This window comes from Platalea leucorodia, assembly GCF_965183815.1.
Source record: "Platalea leucorodia genome assembly, chromosome: 20".
In the NCBI taxonomy this organism is placed as follows: Eukaryota; Metazoa; Chordata; class Aves; order Pelecaniformes; family Threskiornithidae; genus Platalea; species Platalea leucorodia.
The window spans coordinates 2212092-2234990 of record NC_138842.1 but is presented as its reverse complement, the minus strand read 5'-3'; the positions used below and the strand labels follow the sequence as shown (position 1 = coordinate 2234990).

The window sequence follows — 22899 nt, the reverse complement described above, 5'->3', positions numbered from 1 at the left end:
TAATGCAGTAACTCGTCTACCTCACAGTTTGATTTTACAGAGGCAGATGTCTCGAGATTGGCACTGGTGCAGTTGCTCACAAGTTTTACAGTTTTTTGCCGCGCTGAAGAATGCAGTTATTTGAATTGTGCTTTCCTCCTAGCCACGATGCGAGCTGTGATTGATGTTGCCAATCTTTTGCAGGTGGGAGACATAGTGTCTGTTATTGACATGCCACCAAAGGAGCTGACCACATGGTGGAGGGGCAAACATGGATTTCAGGTAAGCGCGAGCATCAGACACGATAGTGCAACTTAAATAAAGGCAGGATACTCAGCAGTTTATCGAACTGCTGTGCCTGCGCAGGATTGCTCACGGGTACAGGCAGAGCGTCCCTGCGCTGGTGTAGCAGGACTTCCCCTTTCCCTCTGGACGTGGCTACAGCAGGCGCGTGGTCTTCGTAGGAAGTTATCTCCCTGCCTCTCTGTGCGACTTAGGGATAGCCGTGACCCGTTGATCGACAGCTGGCCTGATGTTAGTGGAAGCTTATGTTGCACCCCCTCAGCAGCTGACACTGTTATTCAAATCATCCCATTCCTTCCACTGTCTAAAACTAGATCAGGCAGAAGAGAAAGGGTTCAGAGAAAGCCAGCTGAAAGACACTGCCACTGACTTGGACAAGCCACCTAACTAACCTGGGCTTTCATGTCTGCATTTATTGTGTAGTGGTACTGTTACTGGTCTCTGGAAATGTTATAGCTGAGAGATTTAGACTGAATTTTCAGAAGATCCTAAACATACCTGGGAATTAGGTACCAAAACTTTTGCGTCGAAATGGCACTTTCCTTCCAAAAGAGTTTTTATTCCCTAGCTTGTGTTTTCTCATTAGGAAATTAAAAAAAAAAAGTCTCTATTTACAAAGCAAAGCCCAAAAGCTGCTGAAGCTTGGCGTAACTGACTTTCTACCTCCTTACACTGTAGTGTCTCACATTTCAGCTTCTTTCAAGTAGGAGGGATCTTCATACTGCAGTTGCTGTGAGTAGGTGGAATTATGAGTTTGCTGTGGAGAGGGTCAGAATTGACCAGACACTTGTATATTTTGGCCTGGAAAGTCTTCTCAAAGTACCTCAGATTTTCCCTGACAGACCTTTCTGTGCCAGATCCAGATTGTGGTTCTGCTGTCATTAATACCAGAGCTGTGTGTGCAGTTGGATCTCCAAACCCTACAAATCCCATCTGAATGGAGTGTTAGTTATACGATTACATTTCTGTCCGATTAGCCAGAGCACGTGAGATACAGCTTTTGTTGGCTTTGTATCAGATGTGGGAGTTCAGATAATATCTCATTTGTAAAATCAGAGCAGCGTGGACATATGGTACCTGCTCTGAAATTAAATTTGTTTCTAGAGTTAACATACATTTCTTGAACAAACTTGACTGTTCTAGTTTTGAACTGTTAGGTCTTTGTAGGACTTTTGTTCTGGTCTTAGAAGCCCTAAAGCTGTATTTGCCATACGATCCAAAAATTAATGAAATGCTTTAGTACTGCTTGGAACGATCAGGCTATGCCGCATTTAACTTCCAAGTGAATCAATAAAACAAAACAAAACTACTGTGTGATCTGTGCGTGAGTGCAGACGCTTTGCAGAAAGCTGATTGATGGCAAGCGCACGGTATCCCCGTGCAGGACGTAGATTCCATTACTCAGTGCGAGCTCCCTGCTTGCCAGCAGGCTGGCTGAAACTGTGACTAGATAGGAAGAGCATCACTGGTGATTAAAGACACAAGAAGCAAGGGAGCTCTTTCGCAGTTTGTCAGTGCCTTCTGTCTCTCAGATCAGAGCAATCCTATTGTGCTTTCCCAGCATAAAGAGATGTTGATGAGCAAACCCCTTGAAAAGGGGTTTGTCTGTATCCGGGCACAGTCAGTCTACTGACACAACAGATCTGAACAGCTGCAGAAATAGAGCACCATATTTTTGCTTAACAGAAAATTAGGGGTGGAATAATCTCGCGTCTTAAATTGTAAGCAAGAGTCTTTCACGATGCGAATCAGATCATGGCCACTGAACCACACTATTGGAAACGCAGCAGCCATAATATATGTTTCAGTAGCTCTCAGGATGTGTTTGCACAAATGCAGAAAATGAAGTTAGTGTGTTTTAAGAAGTTAACTGCCTGTCAGCTGAGACAGGGTAACAGACCATCTGTATGCTTTCTGCTCCTGCTGACTGCAGAGTCGAGCTGGTTAGCTCAGAGGTGGTTTTCAACAGCTGTATCTCAGTCGACAGGCAGTAATTTCATAAGCTATGCTAACTTAGTTATTACTGCATAAACATATCTCTTCACACAACCATGGATCTGATTTGTAGAGAGGTGCATTTTTCCTGTGAATCGACAGTTTTTGTCATTTCTTTGAGATGTACTTATCAGAGCTTTTCATTTCCATGAAACACCATCAGCCACCAAGAGATGCAAATTCTAGCATTGTACAAAGAGGGAGAGAGGGTTTTCTAGTCTGTGTTTCGAGTTTGAGGCCCGTAAGCTGTGAGTGTACAGAAAAAGTACATTTCCTGTTGTAATGGAGTTTTTTGCCCATGCTAACTGCTGCAGTGAAAAGAGAACTCGGAGAAAGGAGATTTCTCCCTGGTGTTGGTACATCAGACCTAGAGATGTGTTACAATTCAGTACAGAAGTGTACTTGGCGAATTCTTAAAAAGAGTGTATAGGTGAAGAATGTTGTTATAGTAATATGTACAAGAACTGATGAAGCCGTGCAGCCTTTAAAGCGTTTATTATAGGCAAACAATTCTGTTCCCATTTAGGAACAATAGCCATTGTAAATGTGATAGCAATCTGTCGATCCAGTCATTTTAATTAAAATAAATCAACAAAGACTGTCTTGCCAGATAGTTTTGATTCTGAGAGCAGATAAAAGGAGGAGGTCCAAAGACCAAATGTTTGGACAGTTTGTTCATGTTACTTCTCAGGTTTTAGCTTTGTGCTAAGAAAGGAGCAAGGTTTTATCAAACGGACCCCAGCTTACGTTGTAAATCATGTCTTGATAGGAGGAGAGCAAGGTTTCGCTGAACGTGGAAAAAAATTACTTCTTGACTTAAAAGAACTTACCTGGTTTCGTGCGTTTAAACCAGCTGTGACTTGTGTACGTCTGGGCAGAGGTGCACTCATTTCTGCATCTCCCCCCATCTCGTAGAACGGGGGTTCCTCTGTGTTGTGCAAACGAACAAGAGGCAGGCCTGGAGACATCAACAGAAACCCAAACCTGATAGGTTGCAGGTATGTTCAGTTTGAACTGCAGCTTCGATTCGGCATGGAAGTCAATTTATTCTTTGCCAGCCAGAGCTGTCCTTCAGGAATGAATCACCATTTTCCTTATCCTTCAGATTCCAGTGTTGCAGTTGCAGGTGCCTTGCTCCCAATACCTGATCTAATGACTGCATTGCAAGACACTTAATCCTATGTGGAACAAAACAACCCACTAGGCTTCTTATCATTTTCTATGGTTAAAGTAGAATTATTTTTTAAGACATTTTTCCTCAAGCCTTTTTCTTTTCAAATGCTCTCAGTGAGTCACTGCTTTCATTGTAAGATTGTTACCTAAATTACAGCCACCTCCACATTAACAGCCTTCCAGCCCTCTTTGTTCTCCTTTTTCTTCATGCTTTGTCTTTTCAATCAGTAACTCTGTTTCAGACAGCTGAATCACTAGGGACAGGCCCTTTTTTGATGCACAACTGCCTTTTGATGTTCCAAATAATTCTGTCTTTTGGGTATAGTTTCATTAGTTGCACTACTGCACAACAGCAAGCTGCACAGCTGCTAGAGGTGACACAAAACGATGCACAAGAGTGTGCATAACCAGGGTGCACTGGACTTTTTCGGAATCCGCCTGTGCTTAAATGAGCTTGAACTGGTTGTGAAACTTGCTTTCAAACCACGTTCCATGCTTGAACCTGAACACAGGCTTTAAGACTGAATAGGTCCCCAAAAAGGGACATGTTCTGTCTTGGATCGGTCAGGAGTAAAACAAGCTGTTAGTTGAGAGCATTATTTTTTTCTTGTGCATCATCTTGTAATAACTAACATGTATGTGATGGGAACATAGAGCACCAATTAGTAAAAATGGCCTGGGAAGGCAGAGCACGTTTTTGTGGCTAGTGTCGCTTTGGAAACACCAGTTCTTAAATGAGAAGCCAAAGTTTGATTTCTGGTTCACGTGCATTGATTTGGGAACTCGGTGCGAGAGGCAGCCATCTGGCTGGTGAACGATAGCACCTGCAAAACAGGCGACGTGCGAGAGCCCAGTGGACATGTCACCAGTGACGTCATTTCTCAGCCAGATGGCCACTTCCATTTGCAGAACAGTGCCAACGGCAGTAACAGATTGGGCAAAATTATGTCTGAACTGATTTGCCGCGAGTTTCCTACTCTGCACGCATCCACGCTGCCCGTTTTCTGTAGGCACATAGCAAAAGTTTGCGCGGGCACTCGTCCACGCGTGTGCTGGCATTTCCCTTGCCGTCCCCAGCCAGCGAGCGCCGTAGGAGTGAGCGCATTTCTCGAGTCGAGCAGCGGAGGTTTCTCACACCTCACTGCAGGAGCGTGCGTGACCTTTGGTAGTAATGTTCAGCATTCAGCTGCCTGCTTGCTCAGCCGCTCCGGCAGGTGGGAATGTTAAAGGAAGAGCCTTTGACCAGCCTCACCTAGTTTCCCGGAGTACAGCTGGCATACCAGTCAGGAATGGATAATTAACCGCTACCATCCCACGCAGACATTCTTTTTGCGAATAAAAGAAATCAGAAGTTTTGTGGCAAAGATGTTCAGCTCTCTTTTACAAGAGTTCAGGATAAGAGGCCTAACAGTCCTGTTCCTCCTGTAACTGGTGTCCGTCTAAAATGGGTGAGTACCTTCTCAACAGGAGCTGTACTGGTATGCCCGCTGTACTTCGGGAAACTCGGGGAGGGTGCCCTGCTCTCTGCCCTAGCCACTACTATGTAATTACTTGGCAAACAGCACAGCGAAAATTGTGCCGATGAAAGCCAAACAAGCGATAAAAAGTTGGTGTTACGCTGTTAGGTTTTGCTACCCTATCACGACTTAAAACTACAAGAGAAAAATTTTTGAATGAAGTTTAATCCATACTTCAGCCTATGTCAAAACAAAAAAACAATCAAAATGTCTCAAACAATGTTTCCTTTGCCATTTATGTTGCTGCCGCTTTCTCGTTTGTTTGCGTTCCCTCCTCGTACACTGAAAATTATTACTGTTACTTTGACTTTTCCCCTTAAATCCTCATGTATCTTCCAGTTTTATCAGACGCTGCCATAAAAGTGAAAAAAAAGATAGAGCAGCTGTTGCAGAAACGTTTGCATACAACAGTAGCCTGTACTTTCCTCCTTTGGTTAAGGTGTGTAGTGATTTTTTTAACCTTTAGATGACCTTGTATTTATCTAAATATATACTACCCTGGCTATTAATTTTCAGACGTTGCCAAATCCTTTAATCCTGGCTCAAGCTCTAATAGTGCCTTGCTACATCTGTTGAGATTAAGTCTTGGACTAAACTAATTTATTTATACAAAATCATGGAAAACTTTCCACGAGAGGAAAAGCAGCATCTTTTGAGTGGGTGGGATTGAGGCACAAGTTTTAGGTTATGACCTTGAAGATGATCTCTTGGGGATCTTGCAAGAAAAGTTAGAATAAATTAAGTCAGAAAATGTAAGCCATCAGAACTATTACCAGTAAGTTAACATCAGAGAGCCTGTCAACGCTAGCACAAGTAAAAATCCTCTTTCCTTGAAAAAATCCATTATAATTATTGGTTATGAACATGGCAAAAATGGTATATTGAGAACAGGTATACTGTTTTATTAGGAAAGGGTCCGAGATATCTGGAAGCAGTGACATAACCATCCTGGGGCTTCTTTCATTTCTAAATCCAGGTTTAGCATTCTATATGGCATCCCAGAAGCAGGAGAGACATTATGTTAACAATCAAAGGCAAACGAGCTTTTGATTACAGTATGGGATTTTGGGTTGGATTTAGGTCCACCATTTCTCATTATGATTAATGGAAGGTTGCTGTCCAAGTACTTCAGGTTTCTTTGCACATCTCAGGCATAGACGTTGCGGGCAATTAAAAAAAGTTCTCAAAGCATTGAGAATGAAAGAAACTACATCACTTCAGCTATTGAGTCTCCCAAATGCATCGTTTGTGTGATGGGGCTGAGACTTTCACTGGATGTGTACATTTTTCCTAACTTTAAAAGTGTCTCCTTGCACAAGAAACGTCCAAGAGAGACTCTTAGCTATAGGAAAGTATTTTAAAAACATATAATGTATTTTGTTTAAATACCAGTACTTTTTGTGTATGTACCGATCAGCCTGTTTCTCAACATCTCCTAGCAAAGGAGCATCACTGAGCTATGAGCTGCCTGATGAAGGGCCCCTGTATGCGATGCTAGTATGGTTTGCTTGTGCTAATCGGCATATTTTCTATCTATAAACTGCACAAAAATCACCGTGACGTTATGTAACTCCAGAATGTCATCTCCTTGCAAAATTGGCACACGCAGCTGAGTGGTTGGGTGAAGCCATACATTATCTTGGTTTTTGGATGGGTTCTTCAGCTCTGTGAGTCACTTGAGCAGAAGTGTAATGCACAGGCCAGTCTCGATTACAGGGAACCATAGATCAGAGAAGCAAGGTCTACCGAGCCCTAGTGCTGCTGTTGCAAGTCCTGTTCCCGTGCTGCCATAGTCTTAACAAAAAGCATATTTCGAGTCTTCAGCTTTAAGTATGATGGATTACAGTTTGTCCTCTTACTTGGACGGAAGGTTGCCTTGCTGGATTTTGGGGGTGTGGGAAGAAGTTATCTGGTATTACTATTAACTGTTGCTTCCCTTGGGGGATTTGGAACAGTTTCAAAGTCTGGAGTGTTTACCTGGACACACCGTGCACGACACTGCTGCTAAATTGCTTGGAGGTTTATGGGTGAAAATCCACTTGGAGTAGGAAGGAGATTTTCTTCTTTTTTTCCTTGGAGACAAAAGGGAATTGTGTAAGATGAATAACTAGAGAAGGGACTGTGTGCCAGACTCACAGCGCTGCCTGCCTTGTGGCTCCAGTGAATGTCGTAGATGTGCTGCCATGACTGGCAGCGGTCCTGCCCCACTTCTTCTGTCGAGATGAGCTTGGGGCCCGTCCGCTGGCTCTTCGCCATGCATTGTTGCAGCGCCTTGACCAAACTGTGGCTGCGTGAAGTGACTTGATGCTTTCAGCTGTCCGAATCGCATGCCTGACGCGGGAGAGGAAATCCTGCTTCTGGCATAGACGGGGTGTCTCAGAGGGGTGGTGGTGCTTGAATTACATGTCACAACACAGAAGCTGTGTTGGGTTAGGAGGTAGGATAGGAGAGAGAAAAAGGTCTGGAAATACGGACTAAGGACAAAAGTTGCTCTGGTCTGGCTTGACTTTCACCTGGGACGAGAGTGAGAAGGAAGGCACCGTGAAGTGGAGAGAAGGTTGGGGTGCTGGGAAGTGTAAAACTCCTATCTGGTCACATCTTAGCCTGAATCCTTCAACAGTGAAAGGGAAATAATTTCACTTCTCCCCAGGTCCAGAGACCTTTGAGTGGCATGGGCATTTCTGCAGGCACATCCTATTTCAACAAAACACTAAGATCCTCCCCATGCTCTAGTCTTTTACCCTTATGCTGCTTTAGACAGTCTCTCCAGCATTTCTGAGTTAGAGGGGATGCAGGGAAAAATGACGTGTTAAAGGTCAGTGCAGGAACGCTGCGAATTAGCATTTGAAAGTAGTCGGTCTCAGGACCTTGCTGGGAATTGGGCGCTTGGAGATCTCTTCGTTGTCGGTGATGCTGGCAGCAGAGAAGCAGCCGCATTCAGCGGTTGTCAGGATTTTTTGCACAGCACTGCTGTGTGGTAGCCCAGGGTGGGGCATTGCTTTTGAAGCATCTTCAAATATTTGCTAAGGAGAGTCTTGCCTCTGGGGTTTGTTTCTGGAATATTCTTTCTGTTTCAGCTTGATTAGCGGATACACGGATAAATCCTAACAGTTAAACAGCCTGGGCAGTGTGTTTGTCAGCTGTTCGCTCAAATCACTTTTCAGTAATGGATACGTGGCACTATTCTCCCTGTCCTTTGCTGATGGGGAAACTGAGGCGCGATGGTTGCACTGGCTTGTCCGTGTTCAGGAGCAGATACTAGAATACACACCAGTTCTGGCTCTTGTTAGAGATTTTTTTGCTACCTCATGCTGTTTCTTCTAAAAATACTTGTGTTTACTTCTAGTCGAATTACTGGGTTCTTACTTACAAATGTAGAACTCATTTTGCTGTATGTATATTTTATTAAACTTGTTCTCAGTTCTAAGATTGAATTCAATTTAACTAAAACCACGTTGAACTTTTTTAGCAAGATTTTTAAACATGCTTAATTTGAATGCTTCAGGAGTATCACTTATTACCCACGCTCATCAGATCAAGCACACGCAGTAAGGCTAGGACACAGTAGAGAGCTTTGTGCATTCAAAGTGTCTTCTAATTTATCATAAGAGAATACACATTTTTCTGTAATGGGGCTACACAGACACGCAAATATATTGACCCATATTTGATTTAGTTTTCTAAAGGAAGAAAATGTTAAAGTACTTGTGAATACAATATTTTGACAGTGAAAAAGGTCGTGTTGGTGAGATTTGAGTACCATCGGGATGCTAAGAGCTGAAATGTCTTGCTCTCTTCGTTACATCCCATGTTGCATACACGCAGCCGGGGCAGGAAACCCAGCTAACGTCTTTCTGTCTCTCTCTCGAGTTGCACTTGAGATTTAAGGGTGTGTAGCACACTTGGCCTCTCCCCTCTCTGTTGCAAGCTGAGTATCTCTGTTCTGTGGACCAGGCTTAGAAAACAGACTTATAACTGGATTTTACAGAGCTAATTATTGTGTTTGTAGAATTTTTGGCTGCATCATTTTGAAAAATTATTACTCTTATGCTGGTCATCTTAGGTTGGATAATGTTATGGAGCATCAGGCAAGCAGAGTTTGAGGAAAATGTTTAACAGTCGCTGGTTTAACAGTTCAGATCTTAAAAACACTACATTCAATGTCCTGCCTCTCTTTCTGTTTTTACTACAGGTTGGATTTTTTCCTAGTGAGTGTGTCGAACTAATTAACGACAAAGTTCCTCAGTCCGTGACCAATTCTGTGCCAAAACCAGGTATGTACATTAAGTTTTATGATGAAATGAAATGGAGTTATCTTTTTGGTGTTCCATGTTTAATACCTCCTTTATACATACCGTGTTACACTTTGTGTGTTGATCATCATTTATATGTACCATGTTATCCTTTCTACATGTCGGTCATCCACACATTACCTCTCTGTGAATAGTTGCCACTGTTGAATGTCTTTTGTCTGCGGTGTTTGTAAGCTCGTATCAGTGTCCATCTCCTGCATGATTTGAAAGATTTTAAGCTTGTAAGAATTTAAGATTCCTTTAGCAATCTGTAACTAGTGATTCCCTGCAACATCCCAGTTCTTGGTGTCCAGAGAGTGTTGTAGGTTAGATTTTTTTTTTTTTTCCATACAGAACATATAGGTGACCCAAAAATGTTTATGCTGACTTAGATGGAACAGATTAATTCGGTACTGAAAGCTTCTTTCTGTTTGGGGATTGATGGAGAAAGTCAGATATAACAGAACTTGGAATCCTAATTGCTTCTGCTCTGGGTATATGACTCCATCTACTTCCTGCTGCTCCTGGACAGTTTTGTGTTGTATGAAATACAGGCAAATTAATACCGAGCTCTGCCGATGAAAGGAAAAATAAATAGAAAATGAGGTCTTGGATCTGCTACTACTGTCATCTTAGTATACACTTGAAGTGATTGCAGTTAGATGTGCTGGCAGAACTGAGATCTCTGCAGAATTTACTGGTGGTGAACCTTTTGTTTTATTCTTCCATTTTTTAAAAAAAAAATCTATATATTCATATATATATAAAGATATATCTGTATATCTTTTGTATCAAGAGAAGCGGTTTGAAATTGCTTTCTTAAAACATTATGCAGCTGGCAAGTTGAGTTGGAAAGCTGGTTAACTGCTGTTCTTTTCATCTGTTTTCTCTGTTTTAATGGTGTTCCTTATCTTATAAGATTGCTGACTTGATAGTTTAAAACAAATAGATGTGGTTCAAAAGTTTGACTTTTACTAAGGGAAATGCATTTTATCAGATCTTGTGTTACAGCTTGGAACTTTTGGTTCAGTGGTAAAAAAGTCATGAACACCCTAAGCTGTCCGTGCGCTGCGTTAATTAATCTGCACGCTTCAAAGAGCTGACAGTTCAGGGAAATAGTTTTCTCGGCCATTGGTATCTCCAGCCTTTGTTCTTCCTGGGAACATGCAACCGTATTTGCTAGAATCAGTGTCACGGAGCTCACTAGCAATTCAAAGCGCTGCAGCAGGTGGTCATTCCATAAATCCAGTATCTGCCTTTTGTTGTTTGAAGTTGATCTCTAAATACAGTGATCAGGCACTTCTCTGTACTCTTATCAGCTAAAGCATGTAGACAGGGGCAACTTTAAATCTAAATACAGGCCAGGCTGGTAGATACAATCATAAGCAAGTGTTTATTCTTAAATATGGCTAATATTAATATTAAATGTTGTGAGCTGCTAGTGAGTAGTTTCTTGCTATGCTTTAATCGGAGATAATGAAGCAGCATAGATTAATAGATTCTATTTGGCTTTAACAACACACCAGGGGGTGGATTTCCTCTTTCAATCCTGGGAAATGTTTTTATGAAGTCGATACCAAAAGCCCAAGTCCTATTAAAAGTAATAAGTTGAAAGATATTGCCAAGTCATGAGGCTGTCCCTGTTGACCTTCCCTGATAGTTGTTCTATGCGTGCAATTAAAGGCAAAAGACTGCTCTAGAAGAACACTAATGAGCTTTCAGATGTACGGATTGCTAGAACGGACGTTGCAGCTGTTTCTGTAATCCTTCCCTGGCCTTCCTCTGCACACAGAATTTACGCTAGCATTTCTTTGTAGCGTTATGCTTTCTATTTTTTCCACCTTGGGAAGGAACAGTACTTGTATGGTGGAGGCAGAAGTCTGGGAAGACTCTTCCTTGGTTTCTACAGAAGTTGTGCCTTGGTGGGAGCTTGACGGAGTCAGGCAGGAGGTTCCCATAGTTAAGGCATGTTTGATGAGATGTTGGAGAACTCGAGGAACCTATCTGCCTGGAGGAAAAACTAAAATACAGAAGGGATGAGAAGATGAAGGGAAGGAGTTTCAGTTTCCCGGGCTGGGTTACCAGGCAGCTGCAGAAGCTGAATGCCTTGTCCGCACGGTCCAGGAAGGTGGCCCAGGGGCAGAAATGAGTTGCTGGAGCACCCTGAGTGGCTTAAGTAGCACCGCTGCGAAATGTGAAATTGGATCTTTCCAAGGGGCTCCTCCAGAGCCTCACTAGGAATTGCGTTGCTGGGATAACGCAGAAAAGCTTGCATTTTCCTCAGCCCTATTCCGTGCATTTAGTGCGTTCTCATCTATGGCTTAAACATACAGGGTGTTTCTCATACGCTTAAATATCCACATCAGTTAATTTGCTCCCTTTACCTATATTTGAAACATCAGATTGGCTTTTCCCAAGGAATAGAGACTTTTCTAAAAGGAACTACTTGGAGCTTTTGTCCTTACTCAACATTAGCAAGGTATTTCATCTAGAATTAATGTGAAGTCTTAGATTTGGGCTTGATAAGACATACTTATCAATATGCAAACTTTATTTTTTTAAATCAAAATATGATGTGTAGAGCATCTGGGACATTTTCTATCTGCAGCATAAAGCTCTTTGCCATGAAGGAATTTACAAACATAGAACTCCTTGTGTTGTTTAATTGTCCATAGATTTGGCTGGGTTGAGTAATCTAATGAAAAGCAGATGGAAAGCAAAGAACTTCCTGCCCTGCGTTTTTATTATTATTTATAATTAGAGGTTTTGATTTGCAGAAGTGATGGGGACAGCGTTTTAATAGAACCATAAAATATTGCGATGGTCTCTAATGCAGTACAAATAATGACCAAGTTCAAATGAAACTGAAACACAGGGAATGGGAGAGGAGAGTCGGGTTTAACGGCAAACTCTGCTTTTAGAAACAATATTTTCTTAGACTGTGGAAGTACATGCTTACACCAGTGATAATGCAGCCAGTGCCCGAGGTAAATGACAGAAAATGGACTGTACAGGGAAACTGTCCTTTCTATTCAATCCTGAAAATTCAAAGTAATAAGAAAGAATATTGGTTTTGCCTTGAGTCACCTCTGAAATGTATTTGACAATAAAGTTTGGATTGTCAAAGCTATCACATCCCAAAATACTGCTAGGGGTAGGTATGCTTGCAGAGATGTATCCGTATGTGTATATCTATATACATATGTATATGCATATGTGTCTATATGTGTGCACGCATGTGCACACAAGCCATCACCTGAAAATTAAATGTCCGTTTCATTATGGCTTAACAAAATTGTTTGGCGTTTCCCTTTTTCAAACTTTGTACTTTGTGAGAAAGTCACGCAAGCAGAAGGGGTGCTCAGGAGGTCTTGGAAGTTACCTGTTGAGTGTTGTTTTCCCTTCAGTATTGTACTAAGCCCGTACCCCATTTTTTTTCATGTTCAGTGCTGTAAGAAAATGCTTTTTTTGTTCAGGTGGGATGCAAACTGATATCCTGACTGTTTCTATTTATGTAAAAACACCGTAAAGATCCAGGAAGGCAGCGTGGGCTCACCAAATCCCAGTTTTCTTGAGCACTTGCCTTTTTTCTAAATTCTTCCTGTATTCCTACTCACAGACAACACTCTAATGATAAATTCTCAGCCTAAGTTATTATATTGAATTGATATCTAATATTTCGTAGCTAATACCATTTACTGGCAGTTTAGCTGAAACTCAGTGCTACAATAGATGGAATCAGCTCGTATTTATAAAGATTTTTAGAGAGACGAAAGGTTGCATTTGAATTTCAGATATCCGGTGAGAAGTGAATCTTTTAAATATCCATTGTGCTGCTTAGAAGGAAAAAAGTTAATAGCTGTTTTGCCTTTTCCTTCTAAGTGAACGTTTGGGAATCACCTGTAGATTGTGGCTGTGTTTACTCTTCTCATTCACTTCTGTTCATCTCTGGTTGGTCTTTCCTGGGAACAGCGTATATCTGTGTCTGTGTCTTCATATTGTCCCCACGCATCGTTTCGGCATAGTTAGCAGCATGTCTCAGCTATCTGTTTCAGTCCATTCTTTCTCATAATTCTGGATATTCGTAGTTCAACAATATTTAAAATCACATATCACACTTTACCTCATCCACGCAATTTGTTTCATGTCTTTTGCTAACAAGTAGCGTCTTGCTGCGGACCAAATCATGCCTTGGCATGATCATTTGTTTGAAGGTTTCTAAACGTGGTTGCTGCTGGGGAGCATCTGGTTTCAGTGGGGAAACAAAGAATAAAGATGCAGTTTGCAGTGGGACAGTAGAGCTTAAGTGAAGAAATAGGGGGTAAGAAGGTAATGTTTCCCTTTCTTTTTTTCAAAACTGAGCGTTTTTAAAACTTTGGGGGTCATTCTCAACTAGTTCCTCAGTCTCACTTAGGATAAAAGAATGAATAACCCCAGCAGCTCTGCCCAACTTTATGGAGGATTTTTCAAATTCCTGTCTCATCCATTCATTTAATTTAGATTTAACAGGTGAATGTACTCTTACGATATGCAACTAAGGGCACATTAAAGGGTACTTGTTAGTATTAAAAGCCGTTGTAAATCAATAATTTCTTTTTAAACATAAATAACAGATTAATCTGGGTCAACACGCCAAATACAGATAATCCACTCAACTTCAGGAGGATTGAAATTTAGGTCTGGATGAGGCAACAGACTCTGTTCTGACCTCCTGAAGGCTCTGGTACAGCCCTGAATGAATGAATTTTAACTGCAAAAATACAAACTGAGTTACATTCATTGTGTTAGAGCTATTGCAATCATAACACTCTTAAGAGGTCATGCCTGGTTTGAGACAGGCTAGTTGCTAATCCCTGGACAGAAAAGATTGTGAGGTTTGGGTTAATAAAATCAGGAAGATGAAGGTGCAAATAGAACTTACACTCTGCAGATGCCTGGGTTGAACAGCCATTTGACACTGATGAGTGCATAATGTCTTAATTAGTGTTTTTATAAGGAAAATATGGAAAGATAAAAAGTATGTAATTAGTACCAGTCTCGTTAATCTTATGTAAACAAACCAGTTGTTTGGTGTTCAACATGCAACTGTCTCATTAAAGCTAAATTAAATGAAAATTTTATTGAGCCAAGACAGGTATCCATTTCCAGCGTGGAACCAGACAGGGAATAAACATACTAACATGCTCAGGGCCGCCAAATAGAGTTCTTGATGCGGAAGACGGAAAATGTGCTTTCAGTATTGACAGACCTAAGGACCAATCCTTCAAGAAATCATGGTCTCTTGGCTCCTGTGAAGCAGAGCCGTGAGTGGGCAAAGATTTCGGGATGAAAGGCCAACAATGTGAGTGCAAAAACTACTTCTTTATGAGACTTGTGCACGTCTTTGAAACGTGCTGCAGGTATTTCTCCAGGGCTCTGAAAGCCACCGTGATTCAGCCTCGTGTTCTGGGTGCTCAAATGGAGACTTCAGCAGGACAATGCCAACTTGCTTAAGGCCCAGATTTGAGCTCGGCTGATCTGTGGGAAAGTTATTTCCTGGACTTTGTTTTTTCTCTCTTCCATCCAAAAAAAAAAAGCTAACACTTGGGGCTGAGGCAGCAAGAGCTAAGTCTCTGCCTTCTCTGCAATTAATGATTTTCAGGAAGAACATCTCATTTTGTCAACAGGAAAACTCTGAGACAATTTTCTTTTCTTTTTGCAATGAAAAATCAGATAAAGCAGTTGTCTGCTTTAGCACCGTTACAAACGGAGGAAAGCTAAATGTGTAAGGAACTGAATTACGCAAAACGTAAATTTACAAATCTGGGAGTTGTTTTCTTTTGTAAGTGGTTGGCATTGTCCGTCTATATAAAGAAATGTTACATCTTCCAGCCCTGTTTCTGACTCAACAAAGTACTTAAACATGGGCTTAACCATAAACACATGCTTAGCAGACACTGGAAGTAATGCAAACAAATCCTATGCTTTGCTGTGTTGCTCAGCAGGGATGGGCCTTGTGCTAAAAGTTCAAACATGCAAAATGTTTGGGGTTTTTTTTTGAGCTGGGACACACTGGGTGGGGAATTCTTGGATCCTAATGGATTTCCAAAGTGCTTAGGGAATAAAGCACCAAACAACTTGAAGGATTGGGTCTGCGGTCGTATTTTGCGCTGTGTATAGCCTAGCTGAGCTTTATATGAAATTAGCCCATTTTCAATGGGTGCGTGTTTTAACCAACCTTTTTTTGTTTGTTTGTTTTCTTTTTTTAATTACACCTTCCCAGTCTCCCCTGCCCACGGAGCCCGTCCAGCGTCCTGGAGCTACTTCCCCCCTTGTACGTTTTCATTTATTCCTTTTCTCTTCTTTCAGTCTCTCTCTCCCTGTCTCTCTCGGTGTCTCTTTTTTTTTTTTTCCTTCTTCCGTACCTGCAAGTCAGTTGCACTGATGCTTTGAAGGATATTTAGGGAAACCAAAACAAACCTTTAGTCTAACATGCCTTTTTAAAAACTCTTTGGACATAAAACAATACAGCAGGGAAACAAAGAAACTGATTCTAGCTCTTTTCTGTTGGAGAGGATAGAATCATTTTGAATCAATAAAACCATAACTGAAAGAAATTAAGTGCCAGGCAACCAAATACAACTGTCAGTTTGAAAGAAAGAGAAGTTAAAAATGGGTGACGGAGAGGAATTAAACATGGCTCTGAAAGTTTGTTAGAACTTGAAAATCTTCAGAAGCAAGGATTCCTTTTTTTTTTTTTTTTTTAAGATCAGAAAATGCTGTTTGTGCTCAGCATCTCAATGTGAAACTGTCAGGTTATGTGAGAGTGGCTTATTTATCCAGAGAGTCCTGCTTCATATTGCTGTGGTCTTTTTTAGATTCTGCTAGTGCTAATCTAAACCTCGTAGCAATAACCTAGCATCGGTAAAATTGGAGGCTGTTTCCATAGATTTAACATTTTTTACAGTAAAGGTCTCATTTACACATACTGACTCCCCCCTGGGATGTTGTTTGGAATTGATAAATCAGTCTTAAGGCTGGATATGCAAATACTGTGGATAGATATAACAAAATATATAATGTGTGTATATATATACGCACATATACGTATGCTTTCCCCATGCACATACACACTTCCAGCCTGTTGGCATAGAGACTGTGCGCTGATACCCGTGTAACGTGGGAAACAGGCACGTGGTTCCTATGGATGATGCTTCCTCCAGGAGAAGACTGTTATTTGACAGCAAACTTCGTGTTTCGGCTGTGAAGACTCAACTTTCTGAGCACCTTCCTGAGTGTAATCCAGCATTATCAAATGCTCTCCAGACAGAAAGGTAGAGACTTCAGAGAGGAAGGGGAGAACAGGGTTTGTATTTCAGATATGATCCTGGAGAGTGCGTGTGGTGAGGCTTCTTCCACTGCACATATCCAAACCAACAACCAGAGCCAGGGAATATTTAAACTGGGGTAGAGTTTTTAAGAATGAGGGCAAAATTTATTGCTATGACTGGCTATATCCACTGATAAATAAGTAACCTGCCAAAAAGTTTGGGAGGAGCCAGAATAGTGAATGCTCGTAAGATCCAGGGAGTTTCCTTTGGACATACAGGTATGGAGAGAAGATTTTTCTTCGTTTTTTCCTCTTTTATAGTCAAGTTCCTTGAATCTATGAGCCCTTCAAAGATGCCATTCCTGCTAAGGATCAGTAGCAGTTAATTTCAGATAATAAAGGCAGGGTTGGGTTTTTTGCTATTTTTAACATGACTACAAAGAATGGCCAGATTCCTGGTTACTTAATGCAACCTGGAAGGTTCACATTCAGAGTCACTCTCCTTTTTAAGCTGTTTGTGAGAAGGAAGAGTTCAACACCAGAGCAGCTGTAATATTTCTGCTCAAAGGTATAAGGCTTATTAGTGGTTCTGCCTGTGTTTCATGTGAAATTAATTTCTTTTGACAGCCATGTCCCTTTGTGAGTCATGTAATTGCAACAGAGACTAGAAACTTGGCTATCGCTGCGCACCGAGCACCGCTAGAGAGATCATGTGCCACATCCCTCACATGCCTGAGCACTCCTCTGTGGTCTGCGCTGGTGGTTCTTGTTTATAATGTTTCTGTGTACCAAAGATCATGGTTGCACGTCTTCTGTTACTAGTAATTTAGGAAGATACTTTATGTATTTTTATTTTTTTTGAGTATGGAAGCTTTGAGGTCCGGTGCAGACTTTGCTGGTGTTAGGGGGAAGTTACTTTCTGGGCTCCTGAAGCAGTTTTTAGATGCTGAAGTTCTTTTTTGGCCCTCAGTTTCCCCAGATGAAACGAGCCGAGATCTGAATAGGGAGGCAAGGGCTGAGATACGGTTTTGAAACTGGGACAGAGTGCCTCTGAAAATGAGCTCTAAATCTTTAGTCTCCCAGCCATACCAAAGACCATTATTGTGCAAGTTGCAGCTATGTTTAAAATCACTAGCATTCGCCAACCTAAATTGAGATCTATTTTATATCGTTTTTTAAACTCTTTTTACAGTGAAAACTCTGTTTACGGTGATACGTGCACATAATACATGTGTTTGCACTGGAATTGAGAGTTAGGCTGCATACGCTGTGGTCACACCTGAGCCAGGTTTAAGCCCAGTTGTTCAGGTACCAGTAGCATCCACCTTCATCCTCAGCAGCTCAAGTTTTCTTGGCATTTGGGTGTTTACTCAGCTTATTTCATCTCACCTCTTCTTTTTTGCTATTCATCCTATGAGCTTGGCATATCACTTCACTTAGACTTCTTTTTGCACATAGACATTGCTAGTTAAGAATACTTCTGGTCTAGAACGTGCCAGAGAAGCAACACCTTGAATGCATAACACTGAAATCTGGATTTCTCTAGCACCGTTTCTCTAATTGCTGTCTCTACAAATTAAATTATTAGTCTCCTGCAGTTTGTTCCAGGAGATATTTTAACTTTGTCCTTTCTCTTGCCTTCTCTCTGTCCCTCTGCCCTCTTCCCACCTGACCTTAATTATGTGCAGATTTGGAGATGGATAGTGTAAAGCCAGGTTCTGCATGTGTTACAGAGGCTCTGAACCAGTCCCAGCTGAGCTCAGGTAGAGCCCGTTATGTACCATTAGTCTCTCGGTGTCCTAACCAAGTCTAACACTGTACGTGATAGCAATAACCATTTACTAACACCCTAGGTTTGGTTACAGAAGCTAGATGTAGTTGAAATAGTTTATTATTATTTTTTTTATATTAATATCTGTTGGCTAGAAAAGCCAATGCCTGACTCTGAGAATCCCCCTCCTTGCAAGCAGATTTTCTGCAAGTGATTTCATTCAAGTCAGTGAGTCCAAATCTTCAGAGTACTGCTTAACAAGACTGGGTCTTGCAGTGTGAATGCTCTGCGGTATCAGCGGCTACGTGGCTATTAGTCTGTGTATCACAAATTAGCTGCCTTTTTTTCCCCCGACTGCTGAATTTCTAAATAAAGAGTGTTCTTCTTTTCCCAGGCTTTCAATTTGTGCCTCAGAAAGATACATCCAAAGAGTGTGCCAAACCCTATTTGACCATGTTCTGGAGGAAAGAACTTGCTTGAATAAGAGAGAAAAGAAATGTGGTTAAATACTATAGTTTTATGGCAATGTAAATGACCCTAATGTGTACCCAGTTGCACAGTGATAGCAGAAAACAACTGTGTTGTGTTGTCATTGTCATGACAACGTCGCTATAGCTTTTCAGAACTAACATTAGGTGGAATTAAAGTGTTCCAGTGGAACTAAGGAACTGAGATACGTCTCTGGTACATTTTATGTACTTAAACAATTTGATCGTCGGTTATTGAGCGGTATTTGATAACAGACATTTCAATTTTTTTTTTGTTTTGTTAAATCATATCTGGATTTTTTTTTTCCCCTGGAGCATCTAAGTGCTTTGAAAGAAAATGTAAGTGGAATTTTAGAAGAGACTGAGTAGCAAATTGTGTAAGTTTTGTTTTCCAGCAGGCTAGGTCAGGGCTTTCCAGTAAGGCAGGCAACACATCATATTTCTTGCAAAGCCTTCAGACCACACGTTGTCCTTTTATGTCCCTCTGTTTCATCTAGTCCCTTTGTACTGAGGTTGAAATGAATTTGCAGGGCAACTGTACCTTTCATAGAGATCATCCCAATCAGTTCTTTGGGTAAAATGAATAGGTTAGTGGATATTTGATATTGAAGTGATGCTAATAAATACAGCCAGTCAGAGCTCACTTGGGTCCTGCTGTCCACAACGCTGGTATTATGTTTCAGTTTATTAAGGAGGCTAATGTTTGTGCAATTCAGTGATTTTAAGTGCTTGGTAAGCGGCAGGCGTCTTTTCTAATTGTATTTCAACTGATTGCAAATCTCCTTCTGGTTGCCTATGCGTAAAGCTCTGCCTCTGCTGAAATCCTTGTCTGTATTTCCATTGTTACCTTCTAAAGTCACCAGAGGAAGATTTATTTTTTAACTAGGCTTTAAGGCTTTATTTTATTCCTCTAATAAGTGTTGTATGCTTCCTTTCAAAAAAAGACATTTTTTTTAGCGGTATTATTTTGCTGGCAGTTTGCATCTTGGGTACGTTAGGAATGCCAAACTTAGCCTCCCATAATTATGTTGCAGTGCTTGCTTTCAGTGCAGTGAATTCTGATAAAGTGCTTATTTAATCTGAATTGCTCCAGTAATTACCTGTTTTTAGGAGAAAGGGATTTATTGCCGTGACTGCCCAGGACTGCGCACAGCTATAAGACACGTTATTGCAGTGGTTAGTCTCTTCAGATCTTGAAATTCATGTACAGAATTGAAGTACAAATCAAAACTGCAGCAGCGTTTTCCCGTTAGTTTTTCATTTCCTTGGAGCCTTCCTTTCTCCTTGCTCTCCCTCCCTTGTTTCAAGTGATTCTTCCCCCCCTTTTTTTTTCCTTCCCGTTTTTTGGCAGAAATAGAAAGGGACAAGAACTGTGGGCTGATCTGTGGAAATGCTGCTATATACAGGATTCATCTGGTCTCCTATGAAAGTCGCACCATAAAATCTGTGATTCTGCCGGAAAAGTATGAGAGAACAGCTCCCTAGAGCCGGTGTGCTGGGAACAGATATCGACAGAAACTCTGAATTATAGATTCTGTGTTCGTTGGGCAAGTACGCGTGGGTACGCATGAGCATCCCCACAGCAGCAACGTATGTCCTGCCCTGGGTGCTAAAGAGTCAGTCTTCGACCCTCTCTGGGGGAGTGAATTTGGCTAAAGCCGAGTTTTGCTTCAGCAAGCCAAGCGGCGCCGAGCCGTGTGTTTTGGTTTGCTTTTTCAGCAGTAGTTTGGGAGAAGGAACCAGGCAGGCCTCTGTCTGGGTCTGCGGCTCCAGTGCTCCCTTCCCCACGCCGGGGGCACAGCGGCCCCCGTGGCTTTCCCCACAGCCAGCCTTTAAGGCACCGCGTTTCCAGTTCGATTCGTACAGCTGAAGCTGTGAACTCTCTTCTAAATGCCCCGTTTTGCAAGAGGGCGAGTTTTTGATACCTTTTCCTCTAGAGCTGCACGAAAAGCCACCTGAGGATTACTGAGGTTGCTCCATAATTTATCATTTTAGGAAGCTACAAGAGAGTTGCAGGTACATACGGATGCAGATGCTAATGAATAGCAGTTTTGGGAGTCCTTTACCAAACTGAGACAAGTAGGGGATTTACGTGGACCGTCAAAAAAGTTCTCAAAGAGTGTCAGACGTGTTTTCTGCACACTGCAATGAGCCTCTGACTGCGAGAACATATTTTTGTATGTAGCTTGCTTTTGAATTTAGCCTTCAGTGGCAAATCTGAAATACTTTTCCTGTCCACCTAAATAAAATCTATAAATCTTGGCTAGCTCGTAAGTGAGAGACGAGCAAGAATTTGAAGTATTTCAAAGAAGTTCCTAAGGATACATAGCATTAGGAAGTCAATGTATTTTTTTTTCTTCCTTCATAATCCTTTAATCCTTTAACAGTGCAGATGTTTTCGGACAGTAGTACTAAGAACCAAGCATGCATTTTGGCAGTATTTTTTAAGCACCCATGGTTGTGTTTCTTACCCACAGACTCTATGGAGTTTTAGGCAGTGTTTGTAGTTGATGCAGTATTTGCAATCTGAACAAACAGATATTTTTGTAACATTTCCTAGGTGCTATGGAAACACGTCTTCGTGGTTATCGGGTATTTGTGAGTAAGTTGGTTGACACTTTCTTCAGGAGGCCTGGATTTGAAAGCATGGAGAAGAGAAGGGATTTGGGTATGACTGCTGTGTGGGAAGGGTCCAGGGGAAGCAGGGTCAGCGGCAGAGGGACCTCGGCAGGGCAGGAGACTCCAAGGTTTGGGGGAGGACCAGGAGAGAAGTCTGGATAAACCAAAAGGGTGTCTGCAGGCTCTAGGGACCCAGGATAAGGAGAAGGATACAGTTTGGCTCTGCTGTTTCATTTATATCTTTTTTTTCTTTTTTAGCTGAAGTAAAAAGAGAGTTTTCTAATCTGTTACAAGACCTGCTTGCCTAAGCCCTGCCAATCCCCAAGGGGAGCCTTTGTAATTTCAGAAACAGATGTCATGTGTGCAAAGCAAGTAGTTTACAGGGATAAGTTATTGCACATGAGCATTGCCTTGTACCCTGCGTAATTATTCGCACAAGTGCAAACTGAGTGAAAAAGGTGATTGTCTTGGTGACCTTTTGGCTTCTTTGTACAATATCAGTACCAGCACAGGTGTAGGGCATCAGTGAATGAGGCTTCTGTCTCCAACCTCAGGCCAGATTTGCACTAACGTTTTTCCTGGCATAGCTGAGTCTGCTGTAAGGATGAAAAAGATGGCACCCAGAGCTGACACAGCTTATCTGCCAAAAAAAAACCAACAAGACCCCCCTAAACACCCAGTTGGGGTGTAAGCAGAGCGGTCCTGGCAGAAGAGCCCCTTTGACAGCTTAGGTTATGTCAAGGGGAGCAGCAGAAACATCTTCTATCAGCATATCCCGCATCTCCACTGGGAGGCACTACTGGTGTAATTACAGCACTGGAAATCAGCCTGGAGTCTCCTGAAGTCACAGGGAAATGCCTGAAAGGTAGAAGGAAGAGACGGATTAATTTCTGTATTCCCTGTAGTGCAATTTCTTCCTTGCATGCGGTCACTCATAGCTTCTGAGGCTTTCTGAAGAAGTTGGACCCGTAGACAGCAGCTTCAAGCTTCCCACATTTTGACAGGTAATTTTGTGGCAAGCCTTGGCCATGTTGCTTGGGGAATTTTAATTGGAAAAGAAAACGAACAAGCACGGTGTATGGATCTGTGCACAGTCTGTATGCATCAGTTGAGAAATAATTACGTGGATCTGTGTATTGTGTAGGTAAGAAAGAGGTGTATTAGTGTGTCTGTTATGGAAACATTCGCGGCGTTTGGGGCTGGCATGCTTAACCTTTTTTGAGAGGCTGAATCCACCGAAACAGGCTGACTACTTGTGAAGTAAAGCGGTAAAACTTGGCTGAGCGCAGGGGTGTTGGAGGCACCAATGTGCTATTAATAAGGCCAGCTTTCTTTTCACATGTTCTGTGCTGCTTTCTCGCTCTGCCTGCTCTCCACTTATTCAGGTTGGGGGGGGTTTGTTATTTTTAAACTAGATATTTTTTCCTTTCTCACAAGCTCTGTCAAAATGGGA

At 41.8% G+C, this 22899-nt stretch overlaps 1 protein-coding gene across 1 annotated transcript in view; it reads left to right on the top strand.

Annotated features, from left to right (window-relative positions):
* ARHGAP32 (Rho GTPase activating protein 32) overlaps positions 1-22899 on the top strand; it is a 168188-nt gene that overhangs the window by 94485 nt on the left and 50804 nt on the right. Inside the window, exons 10-11 of the mRNA XM_082330885.1 lie at positions 184-261; positions 9160-9241. Coding sequence (XP_082187011.1) covers positions 184-261; positions 9160-9241 — 160 coding nt within the window. The remainder of the gene's footprint in view (positions 1-183; positions 262-9159; positions 9242-22899) is intronic.